Source organism: Drosophila virilis, chromosome 5 (assembly GCF_030788295.1).
Source record: "Drosophila virilis strain 15010-1051.87 chromosome 5, Dvir_AGI_RSII-ME, whole genome shotgun sequence".
In the NCBI taxonomy this organism is placed as follows: Eukaryota; Metazoa; Arthropoda; class Insecta; order Diptera; family Drosophilidae; genus Drosophila; species Drosophila virilis.
In genome coordinates, this window is record NC_091547.1 from 23,854,183 (window position 1) to 23,881,491 (window position 27,309).

The 27,309-nt window shown below is 36.6% G+C and overlaps 1 protein-coding gene across 14 annotated transcripts in view; it reads left to right on the forward strand.

The window, feature by feature from the left end:
- The first annotated feature begins 1,273 nt into the window (after positions 1-1,273).
- Pkc53E (Protein C kinase 53E) overlaps positions 1,274-27,309 on the forward strand; it is a 31,159-nt gene continuing 5,123 nt past the window's right edge. For 3 of the 14 annotated variants that reach the window (XR_011417053.1, XM_070210574.1, XM_070210567.1), the window contains exons 1-8: positions 4,840-5,252; positions 6,048-6,569; positions 8,194-8,220; positions 13,678-13,709; positions 13,777-13,856; positions 15,067-15,181; positions 21,927-22,064; positions 26,772-26,900. Coding sequence is in view for 13 of the 14 variants with exons in the window: in XM_070210574.1 (XP_070066675.1) it covers positions 6,361-6,569; positions 8,194-8,220; positions 13,678-13,709; positions 13,777-13,856; positions 15,067-15,181; positions 21,927-22,064; positions 26,772-26,900 (730 nt within the window). In the remaining variant the exon portion in view is untranslated. Of the gene's footprint in view, positions 1,292-4,839; positions 5,253-5,970; positions 6,570-8,193; positions 8,221-13,677; positions 13,710-13,776; positions 13,857-15,066; positions 15,182-21,926; positions 22,065-26,771; positions 26,901-27,309 lie in introns of those variants that run through there. The other 11 variants (XM_070210573.1, XM_070210568.1, XM_070210569.1 and 8 more) reach the window with 11 other exon arrangements.

Below are 27,309 nucleotides of genomic sequence, written 5' to 3' on the forward strand. Positions count from 1 at the left end.
GCCTTGGCAATCAGATGATGACGTCCAAAGCCAACGAAAAATTGGGATAGGTTTGGCTTGGCACCCAAATTATGCGCTTGTGTGTGTGCGTGTGTGTGTGCACAGCATATCAACAACTTAAATTATGGTGCCACAAACAGAAACAACAACAAAATGCGACAGCACGACTGGCAAAGAGCCAGACAACAGGCGTTGGCTATATTAATGTATCTGTATCTGCAGCTGTAGCTGTGGCTGCATCTTGATGCATCTGCAGCAGCATCTGATTGCAACTGGCAGAGGCCGAAAACAGCAGCCAAAAAGAGCAACTGTTGTATGGAACGTGAGGGAAGGAAAGAGAGAGGGGAAGAAAGAGAGTGAGAGAGATGCCGCTAGTCTGCACTCATTCTCAGAGTTGGAAACGCCAACGCTTCGCCAAAGTAGCTGAAAAAACCGCAGCAAATTGAATGAAATAAAATGCAATGTCAAAAGCCTGTACAAGGGAATTGTCGCAGACTAACGAATACTCTGCCCAAAAATTCAAAGAACAAACAGAAGATTTCTAGATGCAAATAAAGAGAGAAAGCGAGAGAAAGCTCGCAACAGTCTTGAAGGTAAGAGAGAAATAGAAATATAAGGCCAAGCACTGAGAAAGAGAGAGCAATAGACTGTAATATAAAGAGATAGAAGAAGGGAAAAAGGGAACGCGATGTCAAGCTGAAGCTTTAAGAACACGAGAGTGGGTGAGAGAGAAAGAGAACGAGAGGGAAATAAATAACAAAGTGTGAGAAAAAGACAGTACACATTCATTGAAATATAAGAGAAGAGTGAGATAAATATAAGAGACAGAAGAGGATAATGCGATTATACCAATAAGAACGAGAGAAAAAGAGACTATTTCAATTGACAGCTTAAAGCTCACCTGATATCTCATTAAATACTAATTGTGAGCTCTATAAATTCTTCTTCATTAGACACCTAATTAAATATGACAAATCCACTGACATAGCTAAGCACCGTAAACACGTATACCCTACAAACAATGCCCGCGCGCAATTGAACATTGCCTGTTTGCTGTCGGCTTGCGCAGTGGGCCAATCGTCGCGTCGGTCGTCGCAAGCGTCGAACCGGTGTGGCCTGTCATAACAAATCGACGGGCAGCGACGCCGGCTGCGACCGTGACTGCGACGCTGACTGCTCTGCCGGCTGCCGGCTGCTGTGAAGATCAGCGACTGACCAGCGTTCGTTTTTGTGGGGCAGACAGACTTGAATTGTATCTGTATCTGAACGATACGAAGACCCAGCGGCAAACGTACGTAAACAAGTGTGGAGCGAGGGCACGGGTCGCGGCTAAGGGGACATGGCGGTGCGGACGAACGGTTCTCAGTGACTCGTTAAGTGCTTTTTATAACGGCAGGCGGCATCGATTTCCACGATTTCCACCTCCATTAGCGATCGATGATTGATTCGATTTCGGTAGCAAATTGCTGGAACATTTGTTGCATGCGGCGAATCTCTTATTTAATCAAATGTGGCACAGCGTCTGTGTGCCTGCGTGTGTGTGCAGCTCTCGCGCTCTAGACTGCGCGTTTGCGTGTGTGTGCAAGTGTGTGTTATTTGCTTTACCTCAATTGACAAAGCGGCAAAAACTAACAAAAGAATTCAATTAAGAAGCGACGCGATGCTCATTTTTTGGCGTAAATTCAATTAATACGCGAAAAATACAAAAGAATATAAAATAATAAGAGAAAATATTATATATATATATATAATCACAGACGCAAGAGGAATAAAAATTATAATAAGTACATAGTGAAAATTGCGAACACAAAAATGTGTAGTAAATCGAAAAGAACCAAAAACAAATAAAAATATAATGGAACTAAAGTAAACATAAAAATTATGTAAAAAAAAAAAACAAAAAAAAAACAAATACAAATGATAAATCATAACGAACAAATGGATCCCAAATGAGATGAAAAAATAATATAAATAATATTAAAATATATATTTATACAATTATGTAAATACAAACAAATAATAAAGATAGATAATAATGAAGAGATAATTTTGAAATATAATAAAAATATTCTGCTTATATAATAAAAATAAAATAATATCCATTAAAAAAAAAATTGGTAATGAACGAATAACTACAAATTGGGATATAAAAATATTATATAGATAAGAAAAACATTTTGTTAATAAATTGCATACATATGTAACATAAATTGAAAAAAAAAAATGTATTTTAAGTAAATAAATTTCATTAAATAAAATAAATAAAATTTTAATAAAAAATTTAAAAAAAAAATAAATAAAATGGATCAATCAAATTTCATTAATTTGTGGTAATAATTTCAATAATTAGTCAAAGGCTAAAAACTCAAATTAGGGACTACAGAAAACAGGAGGAAACAAATATAAATAAATACAAAAATTGTAACTAAAACTGCAAAAGTGTGTGGATTGATAATTAAATAAAATGATATCTCAATTACAAGCAAAATATTTTGCAGTTAAATATTAAAAAAATAGGAATTATCAATAACTAAAAATTCGTAAAAAATGTGTTAAATAAAATAAAAAACCTGCTAATGATTTATCTCGTGCGGCTGTTGGTTTGCTTTGTTTTGTTGTTGCCGCTCTGATTACCTTAATTGCGTGTGCCACGCCCACAAATAGCTTTGACGCCCATCAATTTCATTTGTGCGTGTAGAATTTTCATGAATTCTACATTTTGCCGCTGTCTTTGGCGTTTTGGTTGTTAACATTTGTTTTTGTTGCTATTTGTTTTCTGTTTTTGTTGCATTTACATGCTAAATTATTTTTATTGCTCGCCGTAATTAGCAAATTGTTTTTATCCAGCTGCACAAATGACGTCACAAACGCAAACAAAATATCATTTAATTGTTTAGATATACATTTTTTTCGTGACTGCTTTGCCAAACAAGCGACGAGCTTTGCGAGGGCTGTTCTATAGAAAGCGATATTTGGTAAATTATTTTTCATGCGCGATTTAAAAATTTTGTATTACACATTTTAATTGACTTTTGAATATATATTTTTAATGCAATAAATATTTTTTAAGATTTAAAAAAAAAAGGTTGTTTATTAAACATTTTTAGATATTTTGAATATTTTATTATTTACATCTAGATTTTTAAATATATTTTTTAAATATATTTTTTATTAAGAGTTTATGGATTACAATTATTTTTATTTATTTTCACAATTTGATCTTCAATAAATCATTTGAGACTCCGAGATATACATACAAATAAAAAAAAAAATATATAAATATCATGAAAATTGTACGAACTTCCCTCGCATTTGATATAAATGATAGCCCGCTTTACGCAGAAGGGTAGAAAAAGCATTGAAAGAAGGTGAACATAAAAAACGTGGGTAAAGCCTGCGGACACACTTACCTGAGAAGTAGCTAAAGAGCTGAGCCTAAGACGAATGATGTGCGAATTGAATTCGCATAGCCAGAGTTTTTTTCTCTTAAACTTGAAAAAGTAAAAGTACTTTCATTTTTGAAGTTTCTGAAACAAATAAACAAGTGAGGCTAAGCAGAAAAGCCCTTGAACTACTTTGTAATCTTTGGCTATGAGTTGAAACATGTGACTACAGTTTGTATAATTATCTCTGGCACTCAACGCATCCTTAATGGGTTTTAATTGGCTTGTGGCTTTCATTGAAATTTATGACTGCATAAATCGGAAAACTAAACAAAACTCTTATTATTTTATGTATGTTTGCTTCCTCTTTCGTTTGAAAACAACATGCTCTTATGCGGCATTGCTACAATATTAACCAGCAGACAAAAAAAAAATAACATAAAATCAAATTCCATTTTCTTGCCATTTCATGTAAATTATTGCCACAATTTACATATCGTGTATAAATGAGTATGTGTGTGTTTGCGTTTTAAATGTATGAGATTTATCCAAATATTTGGCATTTTTATTAGGGGCCGTCAAAACGAGAGCGGCAAAAGTTGATGTATTTATGTTCAGCTCTTTCCTATATCTTTATAGAATGTATGCATAAATAATTACTGCATTAGCCGCAATAGTTTTGACCGTTTCTCGGTGCCCCACACACGAAACGTGACACTTGGCTATCAGATTTTGCACTTGAGCGCTAATAAAAAACACGCAACACTCGAAGGTTGCGGTTGGGGCACGTAAATACAAGTAGTTCGACACAAAGTCATAAGTACGAGACAGTTCTAGTTATTAGCTTACCAGAAAAACCGTTGATCAATCGAACAGCCAGTTACACTAACCAATCGGTATGTTTTTCATGGGCTAACAACATAATGTATAATAACAGCGATTGCTATTAACTAAGCCATGGTTACTTAACATGTGATGTACATTTCAAAATAAATCAGTACTAGACTTTGTCTGTGTGAAGCAATAAACTTATGTGCATAATATCGGGACTAAATGCTATTAGAAAGGGTATTCCAGCTTCGTGGGAAACTGGGCAACGCTTTTCTTTTACGTTGCAAGCGATCTAATTGATTTTGTTGTGTTTAAAAGTCGCTTTAGCAGCGCTCACATGTATTTATCAGCTTAATTGAGCAACGAGACGCCGCACAAAAAAATAAAAAAAAAAAAAACGAAACTCGGCATTAACACGTTTCGGGCAGTCGCGACAATTAGCGGTTAAATGATGTCAAATGCGATCAGCGTTTGTTTGTTTTTATTTATCAATGGAAACAATGTATATTCGCAGCGTATAACATGAATATAACAGTTGGCATTTCAACCGGCTGTTAGTTAGCAGCGACAGCGCAACGCTCAAAAGCTTGCTATGGTAAATGGCAAGCAGAGCACAAAATGGCTGCCTGTGTCATCAGAACGCGTTTGAGACTCGAGCGAAGCGCACGTGCTGTCACAGAGCAGCGTCCGAAGCAAAGAAAAGAGCGACTAAAAAGAAAACAAGAGGCGCCCCTTACAACTGTTGTCAACAACAAGTGTGTATGTGTGTCTGTGTGTGAGTGTGAGTGCAAGATAAGCGCGCGCTCTCGCTCTCTTCACCTGTGCTTGTGTGTTAAACTCACCACAGTGCTCAACTAGGGGACAGGCTGTGTGCGCTTTTAACAGCGTTTGAAATTATTTGCACACTCACAACGTCTTGGCGAGCACGCGAAGCCAGTTGCTCCTGCGAATTTTAGTGCGAGTGCGAGCGAGAGCGCCAAAGCGAGCGCCGATGTGAGTGCGAGTGCAAGAGTGCCATAAAAAAAGTAAACAAACGGCGTAAGGCATCGTGCAAATAAAAAAGCTAAAGATTGACAAATCCCAAAAAAATAATAATAAAAACAAACAGAGGAGCAACAACATTTTACAGCTTTGCTTGCGATTGCTGTAACTGTTGCTAGTCCTACACACACACTCCACACACACACACACACACATACACGTATTTGCATATGTTAACATATGTATTTAGCTGACTGCCTGTTAATTTAATATAATTTTTATAGATTTTTTCTATTAACGGTTAACAGCGCCACTCACTGCTAGGGCCCAGAGGGGCGTCGAGGGGACAGCAGCAACGAAACGTGTCTATTTAAGAGAGCGAATTTGGCACTGAAAACAAAAAGAAATAAATAGTAACAAAGCATATGCAAAAAGAAAAAGAATTAATAATATGCCAAAAAATTATATCGCTTTTTTTAAGCACGCGCGTGCATAAACAAAAAAAAAACAGAAACAATGATAAATAAAAATAAAAATAAATGCAAATTATTTATATATTCAATCATAAGCGATAAAATGAATAAATACAACAACAACAACTAATATTAAGCTAATGAACTGTGCCCATAATTAAAATTAAAGCCAATTAAGCGAAATTTGTTTATATTTTTATTGTTTCTGGCATTTGAACATGAGATTCAAGCCACGTGCGTTTGCAAAATTTTAATTTTAAAATATTTACAATTATGCAGGTTTTTATTTATGTGCCGTTTGTTTTGACTTTAAAAGCAATTCGAGTATAAATTAAAATTTGCATTCAATAAAATAGTATTTACTTTATACGATCTTCAGTTTCTGGCTTTTAAATTTGGCCGTCATTATAAAACAACAACAACAGCAACTAAATAACTAAAGCCAAAGAAATACTTAACCATAAAAGAAGAAAGAAAACGCAACAGTAAACGAAGCCAGACAGAGCTGAAAGTGTATCAAATGAAGCAACAACAAAAAGAACAACAACCACAAGTCAATCAAAACAACAATAAATTAAACCACCAATTTGTAAAGTGCAACAACTAAGCAACAACAACAACAACAACAACAATAACAACAACAACAGCAGCAGCAACAACAAATCCAACAACAACCGAAGCAACAACAAAACATGTCAGAGAACAGCAGCGACAACAATGGCGACCAACAGAGCCAGGGCCAGGGTGCGGAGGGCGAGGCCGCGGGCGAAAACAAAATGAAGTCGCGTCTGCGCAAAGGAGCTCTCAAGAAGAAGAATGTCTTCAATGTCAAGGATCATTGCTTCATCGCACGCTTCTTTAAACAACCCACATTCTGTTCCCATTGCAAGGATTTCATCTGGTAAGTAAATTAAACAGTTTTAATTAAATAGAACAGTATTTGGGTATGCTGCGAAATAGATTGGCTAACGTACAAATGCTTAAACTATCGCTATTCTTAAAATTCCCAACTGGTTTAAGCATCAATGCTAACATATTAAGCTAAGCGGAATCAGCTTAGAAAGCTGTTTCTGCATAAAAACAAACAATTTCGACGAAATTGGAAAAATTAATAGATAATTAAATAAATTCAACTCAAAGTTTCTATTTTTTAATAGAAAAGCTATCTTAATCATTTTAAAACCCCCTTTAAGCTATGCTCCTCGTAATAAATAGATTTCTAGGCAAGGAAAAAATAAAAAATTAATATAATTATTATTTGAAGTCAAAAATTCTGAAAATTCGTTGAACTGTAAACAAAAACTATTGTTTCTAAGCTTGACTAAGAAACTCTATAGCTCTCAACATTTCAGTTTTCCATATATATAGTCATATATATACATATATATTATCGCTAATGTCAAGAAAAAAACAGAATTTTTCATTAAAGAAGCGCTCAGCTTAAGCTAAAACTTTCCCAATTTGAGAGCTTTGGTGCCTTTTGCTGTTGCTTGTTTTGAAATTAATGAGTACTGTGGTATATGGTTCTTCGAATTTATGTTTTATGCGGCACACGCGGCACGCGTTCGCACTTGTGGGTCTACGCCGCGGCAGCAAAATCGGCGACATAACTAAGCAGCCTACGTCAATCGATATTTTGTCTATCGACAGAGCAGCGAATGGTAGCAACTACAACAAAAACAGCCACACATTAAAGCCAAGCTAATGACATTGCAATGGAATCCAGTTGAAAAGCTCAGCAAGAAAGAATAATTGATATCGAATATACGAAGATTGAATGCCCTAACAAATATGCCAAAGATTTCCATACCTTATTTTCGATGCTACAGAAAATCCTATATAATATAGTTGGCTGATGTTGATACGGATTTGGAAGCTCATAAATGCTGATTAATATTATATATAGTATAAAGGAATTCGAACCAGCTACCTGCCAACTATATGCTGCCTGTACTAAAAAGCCTGATCTATGCTCAGATTCATCCACACTCTGGGGAATATATGAACGCATATGTCGACTCCCTTACTGATACGGTTCAAGAATATATATGGTCTGCGGACTTCTTCCACATGCGTCACATATTTCATAGCCAAATTGTAATACCCACTGCAAACGTATAAAAAGGTCACAGGCACAACATTTTGTAGTCTGCCCTGCCAGTGTAATATTTAATTTAGGTAAAGCCCGTTCTCAAAATCTTGCCTAATCTATTGTTATGCATACAAAATAAACACAAGAAATACAAATTTTTCGGTCAACCCCAACTCCGATTTCGGTTCCTGTTACCTTTCCTGTGGCTCTTCCTGCTTACCCGCTTTCCCTTCCGTTCGGCTTGTGGATTATGAACCAATCTCATGCGCATTAGGTTTCAGTTCCCCTGCCAGACCATAATAATAATTTTTCGACGCCCCGCTTAGAGCGTGTTGGTACCGCAAAACCTTAGCAAACATTTGCGTAGTCTGCCAATGAACCAATAAGTTGTCACTCAACTATATTTAAAAATATTATTGTTTTGTTCTTACAGCGGCTATCAATCGGGATACGCATGGTTGTAGGTATTTCTTACGATATATATATGGAGCATATAAATTTTATATTGCTAGTAAATCATTTTGTTATTTCGCATTCAGATATCAATATTTTGAATATGGCTGCTATTGAAATATACAAAAGTAGCTTATTAAGATTTAATAGTATTAACTTCAGCTTTTGATTGGTTTTTGTTTATAATTCGCAAAGAGTTAAAGCAAAACTACATTGAAGTTCATAGATAAGCACCAGAGCTTTAGCCCAAAAGCTTATTAAAGTCTTGTTCGGGAGTTGTAAGACCTGTTGTAAGCTGTGAGCTTCCGATTATCATAAAAACTTACGATCCAAAGCTGTGTCCTTTAAGGCTTGTCCATTCCACCTTTTCTGGGGCGTTGAATTTAAATATTACATTTTCATCGATTTCTCAGAGCCTTCCACATACACAAAAAGGAAAACTAATTGATTGTAAATATGCATATTTAAATATTCGGCTAGTTAATTAAAATTAAATGAATTGAAAACAATATTCATAGTTTGGCGACAACTTTGGTAAAAGTTTGTTCGGCTTTCATTTTAATTAATTCAAATTTAAAATACACAATGTGCTGCGAAAATGCTTGCAAATGTCAAAGGCCTAATCATTGCGTTGACAGTTAAAAGCCACACAATGAAAATGACAAGACAATTAATTGGAAAATGGCTGTTGGACTCCCGAGGAGGTGGGCACATGTCAACAAGTCTATGGGAGGCTGTGTGTCGCCCAGCATTTGGGGCGTGACGCTGCCTCTTAGCTAATTGCCATAAAACATTTAGCCAATAATTAAATTAATTGCTGCTTAAAATGCGGCTCAACGATCTGACTATGACCAAAAAGAAGCCAGACCCAAAACGCAACTAAGCCATGTGAAACTGAGACAACAAAAGCGACAACAACAACAAAACGCTGAAAGATACATTTGGCGATACTTACAGATGCGTAGATACTCTGCTGTTGTTGCCGCCTGTTGTCGCCTGTTGTCTATTGGCCACATTGCGTACGCCTCTTTTGGCCAACAGCAGCTAATTAACAACTTGAGTTACAACTCGCGATTCGTTTCGGGACCCGTTTCGGCTTTTTAATTAATAGTGTTGGCTCTTTGGGTGCACACGTCACAAAAGGCGTTGCAGGCACGTAGCCAACGCAACCAAATGAGGCGCCACAGCAGGCAAGCCAGGTGCGACTATGGGGTACAGGGTGGGGATAGGGGCGGTTGCCTGTGCGCCCCCAGGTGGCTAACTGTTTTGGGTGTATCAAGTGAAAATTGCCGCCGTGTTTATGCCACGAAATTTGCATAACAGAGCCGAGAAAACAAAAAATAAATGAAAACAACAAAAAGTGATGGGTCGAGTGTAATTGATTTGTAGATACCCTGTACCCAGCTTCGAGCTGCTGCAGCGTGAGGCCACACCTTTTTCACGCACACGTAAGCCGCAGCTCTGCTTCGTTACTCAGAAATGAAAAATACATTTTAATATATTTTGTATTTATTCTCTGACTTAAATTAAATGAATATATAGCATAAAAATGGCGTTATACCCATTATTAATGCTATGTCTCCGATGAGAAAGAAACTTTTAGATCTCATTGATCTGATCAATATTAATGTATTAAGATTGGCATTCAGGTATGTGTATATATAAACAAGCCTATATCTCCGATGAGAGAGGAACTTTTAGATCTTATGGGTCGCAATGACCTAAACAACTTTACATGCTTTCTCTTAATCCAATACAGGGTATTAAAAATATATCAACTCTCAATTACCGCACGCTGTTTTTTATTTTTGATATACTCAAGATATATTCCCATCTAAATGCACTCAGGTTAACACGTTTTTTATGGCTCAGCAGGTGGAGGCGGTTGGCTGTTTTATGTTTTTACCAAATCGGATAACGAAAGTGTTTGCTAACAATTTGTTTATGAAAATGTTTGCAGCAATTTTCCCGATAGCGACTGCATTTGTGAAATTTAAAAGCAAATTCATAAATTGTTAGGTTTTATCTGCGATAAGCAAAATAATATGTCAAATGAAAATTTGATGCATGGGTAATATAAATAACGCAAATGCCAAAAAGGAAGTAAAAAATGTTATCACAATTATTGATTGCCTACAATAAACTGTAATGACACGAGCTGAAAGCACGGAAATATTCGATAAGTGGAAAACAGGCAGCAGCATTTGAATAAATAAAGAGCTTTTTGATATCGAACCAACGTGCTGGTTCAATATTTTTAATTTTTTAGCTTGGATTCACATTTTTGTTATAAATCTGAGCTTCTGATCAAAAGCTAATTGAATCTTTAAATAGAGTTTCTTAAAGTGTGAAGCTGCTATCAATCGCAGCTTTCGATTTTGTTGCAACGTGTCAAGCTTTTGATCTTTTGATGTAAGGTATGAAGCTTGAATTAATGCAAAAGCTTGCATTCTGAAGCTGCGACAGCGTTTAATGACTTATAAAGTTTTTCACAAGGCGTTTTTGCTTTTAAAGATACTTTCTTGATATATTTTTAAAATATCAATCAATATATATATTTTTATTGCAAATGTTTTGTTCAACGTATTTTTTCTTTTAAATTTCCGTTACAGTTCCACAAATTCCTTTTTTTCGATCAAGAGCTTTGAACGCTTTAAGACAGTCAATAAGAAAATGTTTTTTTTGATACTCAAAGTAAGAAGTTAATATGGAGACGAAAAATATATTTACAATATATTAATAACTTTTCATAAATTTTCATAATTTCGTGTTTTAAGTTGCCAAGCTCTAAATCATTTGGTTAATTTGAAATGCAAGTCACGAGTTCGTAAAGTTTTATCTGCGTAACTTTTTAACTCAATCTTAAATCTCTAGCGTGCACTTTAACGTTTTTGCTTGCGTGTTAAATTAACTCGGATTGCAAACAATTTTCTTCTTTTTTTCGCTTTATTTATTTTCTTTTTGTTTGCCGCACATTTTTGTTGTTGTTTTCTTTTTGTTTGCGTGCTGCAGAAATGCGCTTAATTAAAAATTGAAAAATGCAGGAAAAACAAAATGTGCGGCAGCGGGAAAACCAAGCAAGGCAACTGCTGATAAAAAAAATTGTAGCATAACTGCAGGCGCGGCGCTTGGAAATTGCTTTTCCACTTCATTTGATGCGCAAACAAAAACGCGCAAACTGAAAAATGCACAAATGACAAACTGTCGCATTGACAAATATTTGAAATGAGCTCGTTTGCTTGCTCATTTCAAATGTAATTAAACTAAAATAGAAATTAATTAAAATATAAACTGAAAAATGCGCCTCGGGAAACAAGCTGTGAAAATGTTGTGTAATTGTCATTTCGGGCTAATCGGATAATGTCAATTGCCACGCAGCCGCAATATTTTCATTTTATAATGCGTTTAAAATAATGTTTAAAACACGTTTTTCTTTTAATTGTTTGTGCAACAAAAATTGCAAAGAATAAATTTTGCTGCGCCAAGCCGAAGTTGAAATACGCTTGTGGCATATCGTGGCATATCTTACAAAATACATATTCATAGCCAATTTAATCTATGCAAGGTATATATATATATATATATTTACATATGTTCCGGGTTGAACCAAAAGTACCCGCTGCCAGTGCATAAGAATGCAAATCGCTGGACACCGGGGCAATGGAGAAAATGGGCTGGGCGTGCGATATACACGGTTTATACATTTATATTTATTTATATGCCACATGTGCAATCTGTTTGCAGGCGGGTGGGGCTGTAGGGCGGGTTAAGGCCTGGGTTCAGTCGATAAGCGGCTTGTGGTCAAGGCATTTATGGCTTATGGAATATGCCTAACTAATGCGGGCACTCTTTGCCATCGCCGGGCACATAAGCCCCTTTACAAGCGAACCAGCTCAGCTAACTGGACCCAGGGACGTTGTGCTTAAGCTTAAAAGTGGCCAACACAAATAAGTAAAACACACACACATACACACACACATGCCTGCAGGCGCAGTGACAAATGGAAAGAAGAACTGTAAGAGTTCTTTAGTCGGGCCTGCGAGACGAGTAGATACCCTGAACGCATCGCTCAGCTGCATTTATGTAAACAAACATGCACAAAAACACGCATAAGCACACACATACGGCTTGCGCCGCTTGTTGCGCAGCTTACACTTACGCGATTGTCCTTAAGCTCCACTCTATAAGAAATGCAGTCTTGAATAACTTCGATGCTTAATATCCGATGTGTATGAAATTGTCAGTGCATAAATATGACATTTAAATGTGCGTTTATCCCAAAGCTCAAGACTGTGCCTCGAAAATGTGCGATTTTACAATAATCTGGGGAATGGCAGGAAATTTTCAAACTGTGAAATACTCTGGATGTGTGTTTACTATACAAGAGTCTACATAACAAATTGTATGTCTCTTGTTTCGAAGATATTCTCAAAAAACAAGAGTTCGATATCGATTGGTATCGAACATTAATTTCGCATTGCAAATTTCTGTTGTCAATTTTTAATTTCGAATGTTAAAATAAAAATGTTGTTAAAACTTGATTACAATTTAATTGACAGTTGCAAATATTTCGTAAAATAATTAAATTGAGCGCCGCAAAAAGGCAAATTTACAGTTCAATATTAATTAAATTGCCACGGATATTGGATTATGAAATTGTCAAAGTACATTAAAAACAAGCGCAATAAATAAATAAGCTCCGTAGCAAATGTAAAAAAATAATAAAAAATATATAAAAAAGTAAATGCTTCAGATTGTTCAACTTTTTAAATACAAATATATATATATATATATATATATTTTTAACTGGAAATTGTAAAAATATAAGAAATTGTTTTAAAAGCAGCTTACAAAAGCACCAAACAACCGTCTCTGTCTGTTTGGCTGGAAAGCTTGACCTTTGACCTGTAAAGCAACCCATTTGCTTTTCTATATTAATTATATTGATTGAATTTTATGGCTGGTGACTGGCAAGTGCCTGGCAAAAATTAGCATATTGATTAATAAGTATTTGCTGTGCGGGCAAATTAAATATTTATGCAAAGTGCTTAGCACACACACCCTCACACACACACACACACACACGCACACACAAAGACACCAAGACACCAATACACCTTCTGCTTAGATGTAGGCTCTAATAGCGTCACTGACAAAATTAGCTGTGAAAAGGGGCACAGCTGGCCGGACTGGCAAATAAAACACCTCCATCGGTCGGTGATGCTATTTAGAAAATTGTATCCTTTAACTAGGCTTTTAGAATATACTTATATTGTACAACCTTTTGAATAATGAGGAAGACACTCGTTTTGTCGACCATTAATAAATAAATATAAATAATATAAATAATACACGCACACACAAAAGTCAAACAACAGCAATTCAATTAGAGCAAATTAGCAGGCGCCGCATTTTGCGTGTAATTTAACTAATTTCTAACTAATTTCGCATTGGCATTTTGCAGGGGCTTTGGCAAACAGGGATTCCAGTGTCAAGGTATGTAAATGAACGCGCGATTACAAATGCTTAGAGGGAACTATACATGACTTTTATTTCGTTGCAGTTTGCTCTTATGTGGTGCATAAGCGTTGCCATGAATACGTCACCTTTATATGTCCTGGCAAGGATAAGGGCATTGATTCCGTAAGTGCCGCCATATATAATACTCTACTAAACCCAAGCTTAACTTACTTACTAGGTTTTAGCTTTAAGTTGTTTGCTTTTGGTCAGCATTTTCATGTGTGCGAATCCCAAATTCTTTTATAAACTTATGTTCCTAAAGAAAGTAAATACATTTTATATCCATCTAGCGCTTTTTGGTATTTTGTTTTGTTGCACTGTCAAATTAAACTGTCATTTTAGGGTTTCGGTTCAAAAAAAATATAATAATAAATTCCCGACTCAGCCGTCATGGCTCGGCTCCTGAAGCTCCTGTCAGCTGCTTGGCTGTTGGCTTACCAAAATGTCATTTAGACTTTTTAGCATACCATGAATTTCATATTTGTGCAGCTTCTGCTGACCCGGCTAAGACTTGTCACAAGCGCAGAGCCACAACTCGAATTAGATGTCACGACGTTGAGAGTAGTGACATTTTAGATGAACTCATGGCTGAGTTTATTTATGTTAACGACAATAATATTAACTCTATACGACAGGAAAAAAAATTAAAATAGGGTAAATGCAGCTGAGCTTATTTTAAAGAAAATTTGCCTAGAGAATTTTTTAATTGCAACGAAGTTTGAGGGTAATATAATATGAGGTTTATGTAATTGCAATGAAGTTTAAGCGGAGTTTAACATGTGGATTATGTGGAATAGAAATTAAATTGAATATTTATTACTTAGAAGAAAGTGACTGTAGAAAAAGATGGAATTTAAAATGTGTTGAATACAAATAAAATGAGTAAAAACTAAAAAAATAAATTCGAACTCAATGGGAACTTTTAAGAGTTTGAAAATTTAAAGAAAATTAAATCAAAATTCACACATGAAAATTCTGAGTTTGCACAAATATAATAAAAGCTTTTGGTTAAGTTAAGTAACTTGATAAAATACGTAGAATGCAAATTAAAAAAAAATTTAAAAAAAAGCAACAAATATTTAATACTAACCAAAATTATTAGACTTAAAGTTAGTTGTGCTTATTGTCCATTCAGCAATGTTTTATTGTCATCGTGCTCTCTGTTTATTTACCATAAATTGTACTTTGTATTTTCATGTACCAAACAAAATATTATCTATCAAAATCACATCGCTCACCAAAAAAAAAAAACAAATATTAAAAAACTACTCGAAACTGTGGCACGTTACACGCATTCAAATTGATAAACAAAACAAACAAAATAATATTGAAGGACTCACCAAAAACTCAGCACCATTTCGAACCATTTACATACGCAGGACCCACGTTCTGTGACCATTGTGGTTCTCTACTCTATGGCATTTACCATCAGGGTCTAAAATGTTCAGGTAAAGTCAAGACCCCAGTCTAACCTATCTAAATACCCGTTTCCAATTCTCTTATTCTCTTTCACTTTCTCTTAATCTTTGCTGCTCTTTTCTAACCTATACTATCGCTATGTTTCCGCTCTGTTAATGCGCTGTTAACGCGCTTTTAACCAGCTGTTAGGCCTTTAGAGCTGTCGCTAATTGCTTGCAAACCTTTTAAACTATCTACTTTTTACCTTTCCCCATCTATGTGTGTGTATGGCTATGTGTGTGTCTGGGAGTGTGCTCATATATAAATATTAAAATTATTTTTGCGATAAATTAAGTAACTTGCAGACCTAAAAAGTTAATTATATAAAATATTGTACAGATTTGTGTATAGCTTAACTGTTTAGCTGCCCACATAAAATGCCTAATCCCAACTACCCATGTATATATCTATCAAATTTATAATACCCAGCCTGACCCAACTGCTTTCTCTCTGTGTGTGTGTGTAAATTTGTGGTAATTGTTTGCAGTTGGCAGTGTTTGTTTTTTGTCTGCTGGCACGTGTCCAGAGATGTAGCTCCCTGCCCCCCATCCCCCTGCCAACTGCTAGCAGGCAATTCATTTGCATAATTATGCACAGGACAATGTACAAGCTGTATAGGATACGATACTTATATCTAAATTGTATAGAGTTTTTGAGCCGTAATATAATTAAAATTTCAATGTTTGTGCGGCTGCATGCGGGCCCTCGGCTATGCAGCAGATAAAAGCTAAGCAGAATCTGGTGAAAGTATTATGAAAATATGCAAAATTCTGGCAAACATGGCGCATAATGAGGTTACCTTCCCCGAGGGGGGCAGCTGCAGATTCTGCTGCTCCTGCTTCTTCTGCTACTTTTGTTGCTGAGCAAATATTTAATGCACTTTCGGCCGCATAAATGCAATGTTTCAACGAAAACTTTTCAGAGAGCTCAACAACAATTGTGCTTTGTCTGTGGCAGCTTTTAGATGTGTGTGGGTGGGAGGGAGGGCCGATGGGTGAGGTAGGGACTGGGTGCTACACAGCTATGTGTGTGCCTGGGCGTCTGTCAGAGTGTGTGACCCGAGGGAAATAACTAAAGTTTTTTGAATAAGCGTTCATAAGCGTGTTCTCTCGACGCGATCTCTATCTCTCTCTCTCTCTCTCTCTCTCTATCTCTTTTAATTTCATTCGTAAGCATTTTAGCAAGCGCTTTGAATTTTCGAAATAAAATTAAGGATCGACGATTCAGGCTCGAATTGAATTCGTTGCAAAGCACGTTGAAAACCATGACTCAAACACTTATGCCAAACATTGTAAAATGAAATTCTCTGGAGAACTAAGTGCATTGCCCAGTTGTTGAAAACGCTTTTGATGTTAAAGAGGGTTTGCCACCAAAGTGCCAATAAACGTTACCTGTTCTGCTAACCAACCATTGAGAGCCACCCAAAACAATAGGAGAGCACTTCTAGACCCCAAACAGTCTACTAATGATAATTTGCGCAGCCAAAGTCAAATGCTGTTGGAACCTTGGCAAGTGCCCTCGTGTTGGGTATTGTGTGTGAGTGTGTGTGTGTGTGTGTGTGCGGGTGTGTGTGCACTCAGTCGACTCGAACTTGAGGTTTGCAATATGGCAGAGCTCTTAAGTGCTCGATTTGCGAGTGCTACTGGACTACTGGGGCTGCGGGAAAATCGATGAGGAAAAACTGTAAAAGAAACTTAAAGATGTCATGGCAACTATTTAGCGGGAGCGGATGGTGACTTTTTCTTCTTCTGTTTATCAACGCGTGAGAAATGTAAGCGGAAATTATGGTTGTGTGTGCGTATGTGGCGATGTATGGAAGCTATGCAAATTGTGTGGCACTTCACATCATAAATTTAACTACATTTGCGACACGTGCTCGATAATTCGGTGAAAAGAGAAAGGCAACTATGCGGCTTCCCGGTCCCAAAGACGGCGGCTAACAATGCGCGCAATTTTATCAATCATGCCCAACCCCATAACAAAGGTAATGTGGGTGTGCGTGTGTGGGTGTGAGTGCGAGCGCGAGTGTGTGTTGCTGTAATAGAATCCAAGTGCTCAAGTGTTGCCTTTGTGAGCATTTGAATTGCTCCTGTGATTGCAGACAAGCGCGTTGACAACCGCTTTGAGGGCGAAGTTTCTGAATTGACGCCATGCAAGTTGTACGATTTGTGGCATTGTTGTTGCAAATCGGATCAAATATATATTTTATTACGGCAGACAGAAAGGCGACAGTTTGATAAATATAGCAATCAATTTATCAACGGTCGAATGCCCAGCACCTGTTGGTCCTAGCTTTTATTCATTTTTTCTATTTTTTCTTTTTGTATATGCTTAACAACTGCGAGGAGGTAATAGGGTTTTGTCACGAATCGTGTGACGCATTAAAAGAGATAATAATAATAAATAAATTGTAGCAAAAAATAAATAAATAAATAAAATTAATAAATGTATAAATAAATAAAAAAGGAATTAAATAAATAAATTTAAACATAAAGAAATAAATAATAACTAAAAAATAAATAAAAAATATATAAATATTACATAAATAAGTATATAATAAATAAATAAAATTTCTTAAAGCAATAAATCATCAAAAAGTGAAATAAACATAATTATTATATAAATCAAATGAAAAACAATAAATTAAGAAATAAATGAAAAACATAAATTATAAAAATATTACTGAAAAATAAATATAATAATAAAACGAAAAAATATATATAAAAATATTATGATACAAAATAATAAAATACAAAATAATATTAAAGAAATCTCGAAGTGTACGACTATCATATTTATTATGCATCTAAAGGCAGCATTGAGTCCATTTTCTCTTTCCCTTTTCCTCTTCTTCTTTCGCACAGTGGTACATCAACTGTTTAAGCTCTTCAAGTTATCATTAGATCTTGACAAAACAGGCTTACATCAGTTTACTGTTTTGGACAGATCTTCCTTGCGATCAGAACCTTCAACGCAGGGTATTCAAATTTCGGTTACCTATGGCCAACTGCTTATGTACTTTCTTATGCAATTTGTTGCCAAGTTTGCTATTTCGCAATCATTTGCCAATTTAATCAAATTGAATGCAGGTCCCAAAAGTTTGGGCTACAGCCATGAAAAATCATGCTTATTGTTTGGGGCCAGGTAAATTTGTGCATTTTATTGGCTACACACACCTGAGTGTGTGTGTGTGTTAATTTGTGTACGTTTGCCGAACGGAAATTGAAAACGAATCTAGTTTGCACCACGCTGTTTGATTTGCTTGATTGGTTTTGCCTCATCTGCCAACTGAGCCGTGTGCGACTCTGGTTGTGTGCCAGTCTGTGTATGTATGTGTGTGCGTGTGTGTGTGTGTGTATCATGCCTATAACACTGGCACGCCCCTTATCATGCCCGCTGTCATAATAAATGACATGGCAATTTATAAATGCAATCCCAACACTACGACAAAAACTCTCGGCCATGTTATCAGGACATCAATTCTTAATATGCGCATACTTCTACGTATGTGTGTGTGTGTGTGGGCTGCACAGCATCCTTGAATTACTGCAAAATAAGTCCTTAAGACTGGAGTTGGAATATTGCTGGTAGGCAAAGATATAAGGCGGGCGCTAGGTAGATAGAGCATAGGCGGGGACCACCTTGTGTGTGTGGCAGTGAGAGGCGCGCAATAAACACGCGGCAAATTTGTGAAGTGACAACAGAAAATGTCAAAAAAAAAAACAACGCGTGAGAAATTGTTGCAAATAAATTTATTTTATTTTGCTTTTGGAAAAGAACTCGCCTGGCACGTGGCAAACGAGCAGCTGTAATATGCCCGCCCGCTGACCTGTTATCTAAAAAATGAATAAAATAAAAATACGAAATTGTGCTAAATATGACAGCAAGTCGTGTGTGAGGCCTACGTGACGCAACTGAAAAGTGACCCGTGCAACATGCAATAAATAACTAAATGAGGACTCAGCACAGTTGATGCCACATAATCAGGCATGTTGCGAGCTGATAATTTGGCTTATTTCCGGCACAGCCCAAATACATAAATAATAGCACGTGTTTACGAGCATAAAATACTAAAATATTACGAGTTAAATCAACTTTAAAGGTCTGCTGAAATAGTTTGTTAAAGTAAACAATTTAATAAATAAATGAATATATAAAACTGGAAAATGAGCGTAGAATTTATTATAACTAATAATCTGATTCTTAAGATAGATAATCTTCCGAATATTCGTATTATAACAACACACATTAACACACATTTTTGGCCAAAACCATTTGGGAATTCTAATGGAAATATGTTGTTTGACGCATTTCACTCTCTCTCGTTTCCTTTATTTGCTTTGCTCCCATACAGCTTTCGTGTAATTTAACTTTATTCAACTGAACGTTTTAGCCAAAATAGCGAACTTATATTAAAGCGTACAACTTCCGCTTAGACATCTAAGTGGCATCTAATGCCACCTGTCGCTGTCCCTGTGGAGCAACTTTATAGCCAAGGTTGGCAGCAGAGCCATTGGCAATTGAGTTTTACCTTCAAACAACTCGCATACAAATGCATTTAGTGCAAAACCAAATACACGCTAAAAACTATACAGACGCACAGCCTTGGGCGCCCGCCAAAGTATGCAACACTTTTTTGTGTGTGCGGCCCTGCCAGCCGCAGCAAGGACAGCCACAGCACACAAACACCCCAAGCAGAACCCTCGCACAAATACCCTTTTGTGGTCATCTGTGTGTGTTTGTGGGTGTGTGTGTGTGCTTTTGCGCTTTGAGCTTTGCACTTGGATCGGCTCCATTTTGTTTGTCAAGCGAGATAGTCGACTGAGCATTGCTGCAAGCTGTTGAGCCTTGTAAGACTCACAGACAACAACAACAAATGGCCCAAAACTGCGCTCCTCGATGCTCATGCATGCGCATAATAATATCAAATGTCCTTGCCCACTTTTAAGAAGCCGCCTTGAAAGAAAGAGAAGAAAAAAACAACGATATACAAAAAAAAAAAAGAAAAACAAAAAACAGGCAACACAACAAAACACGTGTGTGCTTCTTTGGGGCTGATGAGTTCAAGGCACTGACATTGCCAGTTCAAAATAATAAGATACAGTCACATGTGCTTGAGTTATACACGAACATACACCCTGTAAATGCTAAGAAAGTGCGGCAGTGTTTCTGGGTATTACACGAACCCGAAGGCTGTTTAAAGAAGTTATAAAACAAGTTGCAGTGCTCTAACAGACCTCTTTTTCTGTGTGTGGATCTTCTATAATATAACCTGTAGCTCTGCTTTGGCAGACTCCTTTAAATTTGCTTAGATGTCCTATAATATACCCTGAAACTCGACTTCTTTCTCTTTGTTAGATCATCTATAAGGAGTAACTCTGCTAAGTAGAGTTACAGTACTTTAGGCACTTACTTCTATTTGAAGAAGATACCCTGTAACTCTTTTGAAAACGGGTTACAAATCTTGTATATATATATTCTTTGTATGTATAAATTATACCTTCTGTAGATAATTATATGGAAACTTTTTATAAAAACATGATTTAGGGAGTGAGATGTTAGTTCGCTGTCCAAACAAAATATACCCGATCTGTACAGTAGCTGCAGGGTATAAGCCGGCATTTCTATTGTTATATTGTAAATATAATAAAATCTACAGCTCGTTTTCTAGTACCTTACGAACTACTTGCTCAATAAAACAATACATTTTCCCATTGGTGGGTATACCCACTTCTGAGGCGAAGCACAGGGTATAAGCAGTTCCTTGTAGTCGTTGTAATTAATACTTTACTTCCTCCGAAAAGCTCTTCCCAATCTCATGAACTGAGTACTCTATAGTACATAGTATCCATTACCAACGGTACTACAGGGTGTAAGCAGGCTTTTCTCCTCTGTGTGTGTGTGTGAGTGTATTTGACATCGTCTTTCTATGCACATTAAAATGTGATGTGCTGTGTGTGTACATACACGGCTGTCTGTGCATGTGTGTGTGCCATTTGTTTATGTGGCTGCTGCTTCTTAGAACGGATTAGGCAACAATTGTCTGTTGTTTGGCATTTGTGGGTTTTAGCCTTCGACAGAGGCGGGCAAAAAACAGAAAATAATAAAAAAAAACACGGAGAACATATAAATTGTTATTTATGTACGCAATGGGGCAGAAAAAAAGGCTATTAAAGCGTATTCTAAGCTAAGCACAACAGAGCTGTCCACTTGTTTGCAAAATTCTTTTGTTTTAGGCATAAATCCCTTTAATTGAAAACTAAACTAAGCTAAACTTTTAACAGAAATTTTTTGGAATATTTTGCTATGCAACTGAACAAGTTGCTGTATATTTTTTTCTTTTTGGAAACCTTTAACACCCTGCTCCAAGTGTACGTTGTACGTTTGCACAGCACATTAGCCAGCTCCACAAAGCACAGAAACCCATAACCCATAACCCACAACCAGAAACCAACAACCGATATCCATAACCAGCCACAGCAACTCTTCCATGGTCCAGCTCTTCCATTCTCTCCCATCTCTCTATATTAATAACATTTTTGCTTTGGTGTTTATCTTTTTTAACATGCGGAAAATGAACTCAATTAATCTGGCGTTTATTTTAAAAGTCATCCACGTTTTTGATGTTTTCTTTTTATTTTTGGCTGTTAGTTGTTTGTTAATCGTAATTTATGCATTGCTTTAGAGTTAAATGTACGCGTTCATAGCGAAAAACCTGCGTTAATTTTCCATTAGCTCTCTCCAACTGTTCCAATTCTCAGGCACACCAGATGCCACACAAATGGCACAACGTTGCCTTCCTATCGCCGATGTTTTGCGATCATTGCGGCTCGCTCTTGCACGGCATCACGCACAAGGGTCTCAAGTGTCGAGGTAATGTCCAACTGTATGTCCGAACGTAGACACTCTCTCTCTATTTCTTTTTGGGTCTCTCACGCTCACTATAGTGTGTGTGTTTGTGTGTGTGTGTGTGTGCGTATGTTTATGTGAGTGTTTTAACTAGAGATGGGCGCGTTTAGGAAGAATTATTTAAACAAAAAAAACGAACAAAAATTTGCTTAAAATAAGATTGAAAATTTTATGACTTTAGCTTTTTTTTAATTTAAAATTACTTTCGCTTAATTTTATAAATATAAGTTTAGATAATATTAAGTTTATTTATTTTTTATTTATTATTAATTTTCTTTTTTTTTTTGGCCAAAAGAATTTGTTCCATTGACCTAAGAAAAGTTATTTTTTCTGAACCTAGTTTTAAATATTTTTGTATGTTCTTTAAAGTATAATTTTTAATTTTGTTAGATGAGCCAAAACATTTATTTTCAATTAATTAAGGCTTAGTTTTATTTAAATACGTTTTTTATTACTTATATTTTGTTTCATTATTTTTTGGAAATTTGTGCTTTTCGTTTATTTATTTTTTTTTAATGTATTATTTTCTGTTTATTAATTTCAAAGCTGTATTGTCATGCCTTTCGTGACACGCGCTCATTTCTAGCCCAGCATCTCTTTTAGCATCTAAGCAATCGTCTCGTCTGTTGGTTGAGTTCGCATTTTTGGATTGTTGCAATTTACAATTAGCAGCGCTTTGTTCCGACTCAAGTGCGCACTTGCCACGTTGTTGGGTGTGTGTGTTGTGTGTGTGTGTGTGTGTGTATTGCGTGTGCTGTGTGTGTATGTTGTGTGTGTGGGTGTGACGCACTTGAGTTTCTGTTGATGCTATTGTTGTTGTCGCCATTGCGCTTGTTGTTGACACGTTGCCGCCCTTTCACCGTGCCACGCCCCTTTCAAATATTTGCTTGCACCTTAGCAGCTTGTTGTAAATTGTTTTTGTTGTTGTCACTAGAATTTACAGCTGCCTGCGAGAATTCGCATTGCCCCGCTAATCATATCAACAATATTTGTTTTAACGCCGCATTGCAAATTGCGGCATTTGAATGTTAATTATATAACTTAGTTTTGTTGTCCTTTTGCTTTGAATAATTTTTGGTTTGCCGCAAAAAAGAACAACAAGGAAAAAGAAAGCAGATAAAACTACACAATTTTCCGAATCATTTGTTAGACAGCGCAAATTGTTGCCTTAATATCCGGCATGGCCCCTTGGCAAACAAATAATTTACTTACGCCTCATTGCCCCGGCCAGGCAAACAAGTAGAACCACAGCGACAACAACTACAACAACAATAACAATAGATAAACAGACCACTACACACGCACACGCACACACACACACGCATTGAAAACAGTCCCAAGCAAACAGATTGCAAATGGAAATGTAAATGTGGCAACAGAAAATTCTCCAACAATAAGCCGTAGCCGTTGCCGGAAGTGCGTGTGTGTGTGTCTGTGTGTCTGTGTGTGTGACTGTCATTATCGAGCGCCAATTTTGTGCATATGTGCTTGTGTGTGTGTGTGTGTGCATGTGTGTTATTTCAACCAGCTTTACAACGTTTACAATTCTATTGCAATTGTGTTTTTGGTTTTGCCTCATTTGTGCTTCTGAATTATTGAGCATATATCACATGGTTCCCACACAGGATATTTTCACAAACAAAAAAATATAACAATAATTGAATTATTACAAACAATTGGAGAATTGATTAATCAAACAAGCTAGTAAGCACATGACGTTCTAAGTAACTCACACAATTGACAAGGTCTTGACAAGTAAATAAGTTTTTGAAATCTGGCTAGAATACTTTTGCGGAGCTCTGGAACTTTAGAGGTCATTTATGCAGTAAGCATTAATAAGGCCTTAAGATACCAATCTATATGAATTTAAATTGGAATTCGATTTAAAATTTCATTCTTATCATAAATTTGACTAGCAAACAGAGATTGAAAGAAAAGTCTGATATTCTGAATTGCAGAAAATTTATGTGCACAATTCATTTTAAGCATGAACAAAGGAAAATCAAATATTAAAATTGACTTAGATTGGGCGCAGTTCAGGATATTGAAAGATTTGCAAAACAGATGCTATAAACCTTATGGACTAGCAAGGCCACAAGTTGCGTAAATACTTAAAACAACTATGGAATATTTGTGGAAACAAGATTATTTGGCCTGTTATTCAGACCAGCAAAGCGGCCAACTTTAAACTCATCGGAAGGCACACAAAAAACTGCTGCCCGAATATGCAATAACAAGAAAAAGAAGGAAGTCAGTTTCAGGCATAAGCTCAATAGCAGCATACCCTGTAAAAAGTTTTGAAACAATGCTATGTGAGCGACGACAGCAAATTCTCAATAAAGCCGAATTGAAGTAGAAATTTGTGCACTTTTTTTGTAAATACTTTTTTTTTACATAGCTCAATTTGGCATGCCCAATTTACAGCACTCAGAGGGTATTTAAAATATATAGTAAGCCTGCATATGAGGCTCTATATAAATAAATAATTGTACGCAAAAAAGCGGCAAACGCAGAACTGGGCCACACACAAGCACACCCACAGTTGTTGTTGTTGTTTTTTTTGCTCTACGAAATGTGGCACGCTAGGGGAAAACCTTTTTATATTTCATTTTTGTTATTTGACGTTGTGTTTTTTGTTGTGTGCCGCAAGGAAAACGAAAAAAAAAACAACTCTTTCATATTTTCATTAAACACAACACACAGACTGCCCAACTGACCAGCCTGCCACGCCCCAACGCCCTAGTAAGCTTGTGGACATCAAAAAATGATTACTTTTTCCATGCGACGCAAGCAACAAGCGAAAGTTTCGCAACAGAAAAAAAATGAAAATGAAAATACGTATACGCCACGTGCGCCTCAACAGCCAAATGACGTCGATGCAGCCGCCCAATGGCGCATACTTTTCGCAGCGGGTGTGGGCTGTGAGCGATGTCCGAAGTAATTTTACACATGAGCAAAAGCGGCAAAAGAAAGCGAAAGGGAAACAAATATAAAAACACAACAAAAAAGCGAGAAAATGCCATGAAATCAGCCAATGATGCAACGCCCCGGGACCGAAAGGCCTGACAATCATAGCGATATCTGCGGATGAACATGATGATAATGAGCGATGAGCTGGTCAATTACAGTTAACTTCATAAGCAGGTTTAGAGGGTGGATAGTGAAGTTATCGAATCGCAAATACCCTGTACCCCGATTTAGACTACGAGCATAAATTGATATATGTTGCAGCTTTGATTTCGATTTATCACTACAACAATGTTATCAATTATTTTAGCCCAGATGCTTTTGATTAGTTCGTAGATTACCCAAAACAAGAAAATAGCTTAAATTACTTTTTATACAATATTTTCGTGCACCTATTTTCGTTCGTCGTTGTGAATAGATATTCAAATAGTTAATAGTTTATTAAATAGTTGAATTTCTAGTAAGGGTAAAAACTTCTTCAAATAAATATCCTGAGACTTCTTCAAATTAATAAGGCATAGAAAAAAATGATAAGGAATTGTTAGCACTTACCCAAATCAGATGAGTTTGAAAAGTCCTTTTAGTCCCTGGAAATGTTCGTTTAACTAATACTTCCGATAATACCCCAAAAAATGCCAATTTGATTAATATTCCGTTTAGCTCAGTCAAAAAAGCGGCCTTTCCTGATCGACCGCACCATGTATCAGGGAATTTTTAAAATTCTATTTACGAATTGAGCACATGCGTTGCAGTGCAAAATGAATTACAATTCCATTTGCAATTATTTCCAATTGAATGCATTTCGAGTACTGCCCAGTGCAACCCTGTTGGGCAACTCTGGCCTGTGTGTATATCCTGTGCATATGCCTGCGACATGTGCGCCTCAAACTATGCAACAGTTTTTTCGCATTGACCCGTTTTTGCCGCTGCCAAATTGATTGCAATTGCAGTCGACAACACAAATTGGCGTTGATTTTGTATTGCCCAAGAGGCGTTCCATGTGGGCGTAGCAAAAGGATAGGAGGCAACGCATTTGGCATTTGGATGAGAGAGGCGGATGAGTTTATTGGATTGCCGCGCTGATTGATAACCGGGCGCAGATGTTTCCCAACGAAGTAGGCGACAATTTTTTATTTACTTTCCATGCAGCGGGTACATTAGTTTTGCCACGAAGCATACATATATGTAGCTAAGAAGTATATATATATATATTCATCAGTATTAACAGGCGATTTAGATACATCTGTCTGTCTGTCTGCTACTCTAGTTTCTAGCCTCTCTTATTTATATGTCTTATATACACAATCGTCCGCAAGAGTATTCTAGGCTTCGGCATGCCGAGGATATATGTTTTTTTTCCTCACTTTCGTATTCAATGGGCTTATGGATTGTGGGGTAAGTACTTGAGCTATATCAAAACTCACTTTGTATGCGTGTCCTGTCGCGTGTCCTGTGCGCGTGTGTGTATATATATATGTGTGTGTCTGTGTGTGTGTGCGTATATATCAGCCTCCTGTTGCTATTCCTGTAGCACCGCCAACAGCTAAAGAAATCACTTTCAATCTATTCTCTGTAACTTTCTCCCGCCCGAGCTGACCATCTATTTCAATGTTTGCCAAGTGGCCACTAACAAGCGACTTATCTTTATTCCACTACGTGACCTACGACCTGGCAACGAATACATATACATTCAACCTTATTTAGCATGCGATATGAACGTACATGCACGCTGCAAGGAGAACGTGCCCAGCTTGTGCGGCTGCGATCATACGGAGCGACGGGGACGCATCTATCTCGAGATAAATGTCAAAGAGCATCTGCTCACCGTGCACAGTAAGTACGAGTAATGCACCCAATTCTAAGCGTATTACGACCAAGCTCTTAAGTTGTTGCCAACTTGTTGGCGAGACCCCCAACCACATTTCACTCCACCGCTGAAATACGACTGTAAAGCGCTTAAGTTTTAACCAATTGCGGCGCCCAACAAGTTTACCATAAGCCTCCACCTCGCGCAGAAGTTTACAAACGAGAAGATAATAAAAAAAAATACAATAAAAAATTATGGAAAGCAGTTGCAAAGTTTTTTCACTAACAAGATGCCTAAAATGTTAAATTTCTGACTGTTTCCTAACAACGGCAACTGTGAAGAATTACAATTCTGACTTGGTTTACATGTTACACCTCTTTATTCCAGATTTAAAGTACTAAAAAATAATATTTTCATTTGTAACACGTTTTTCAA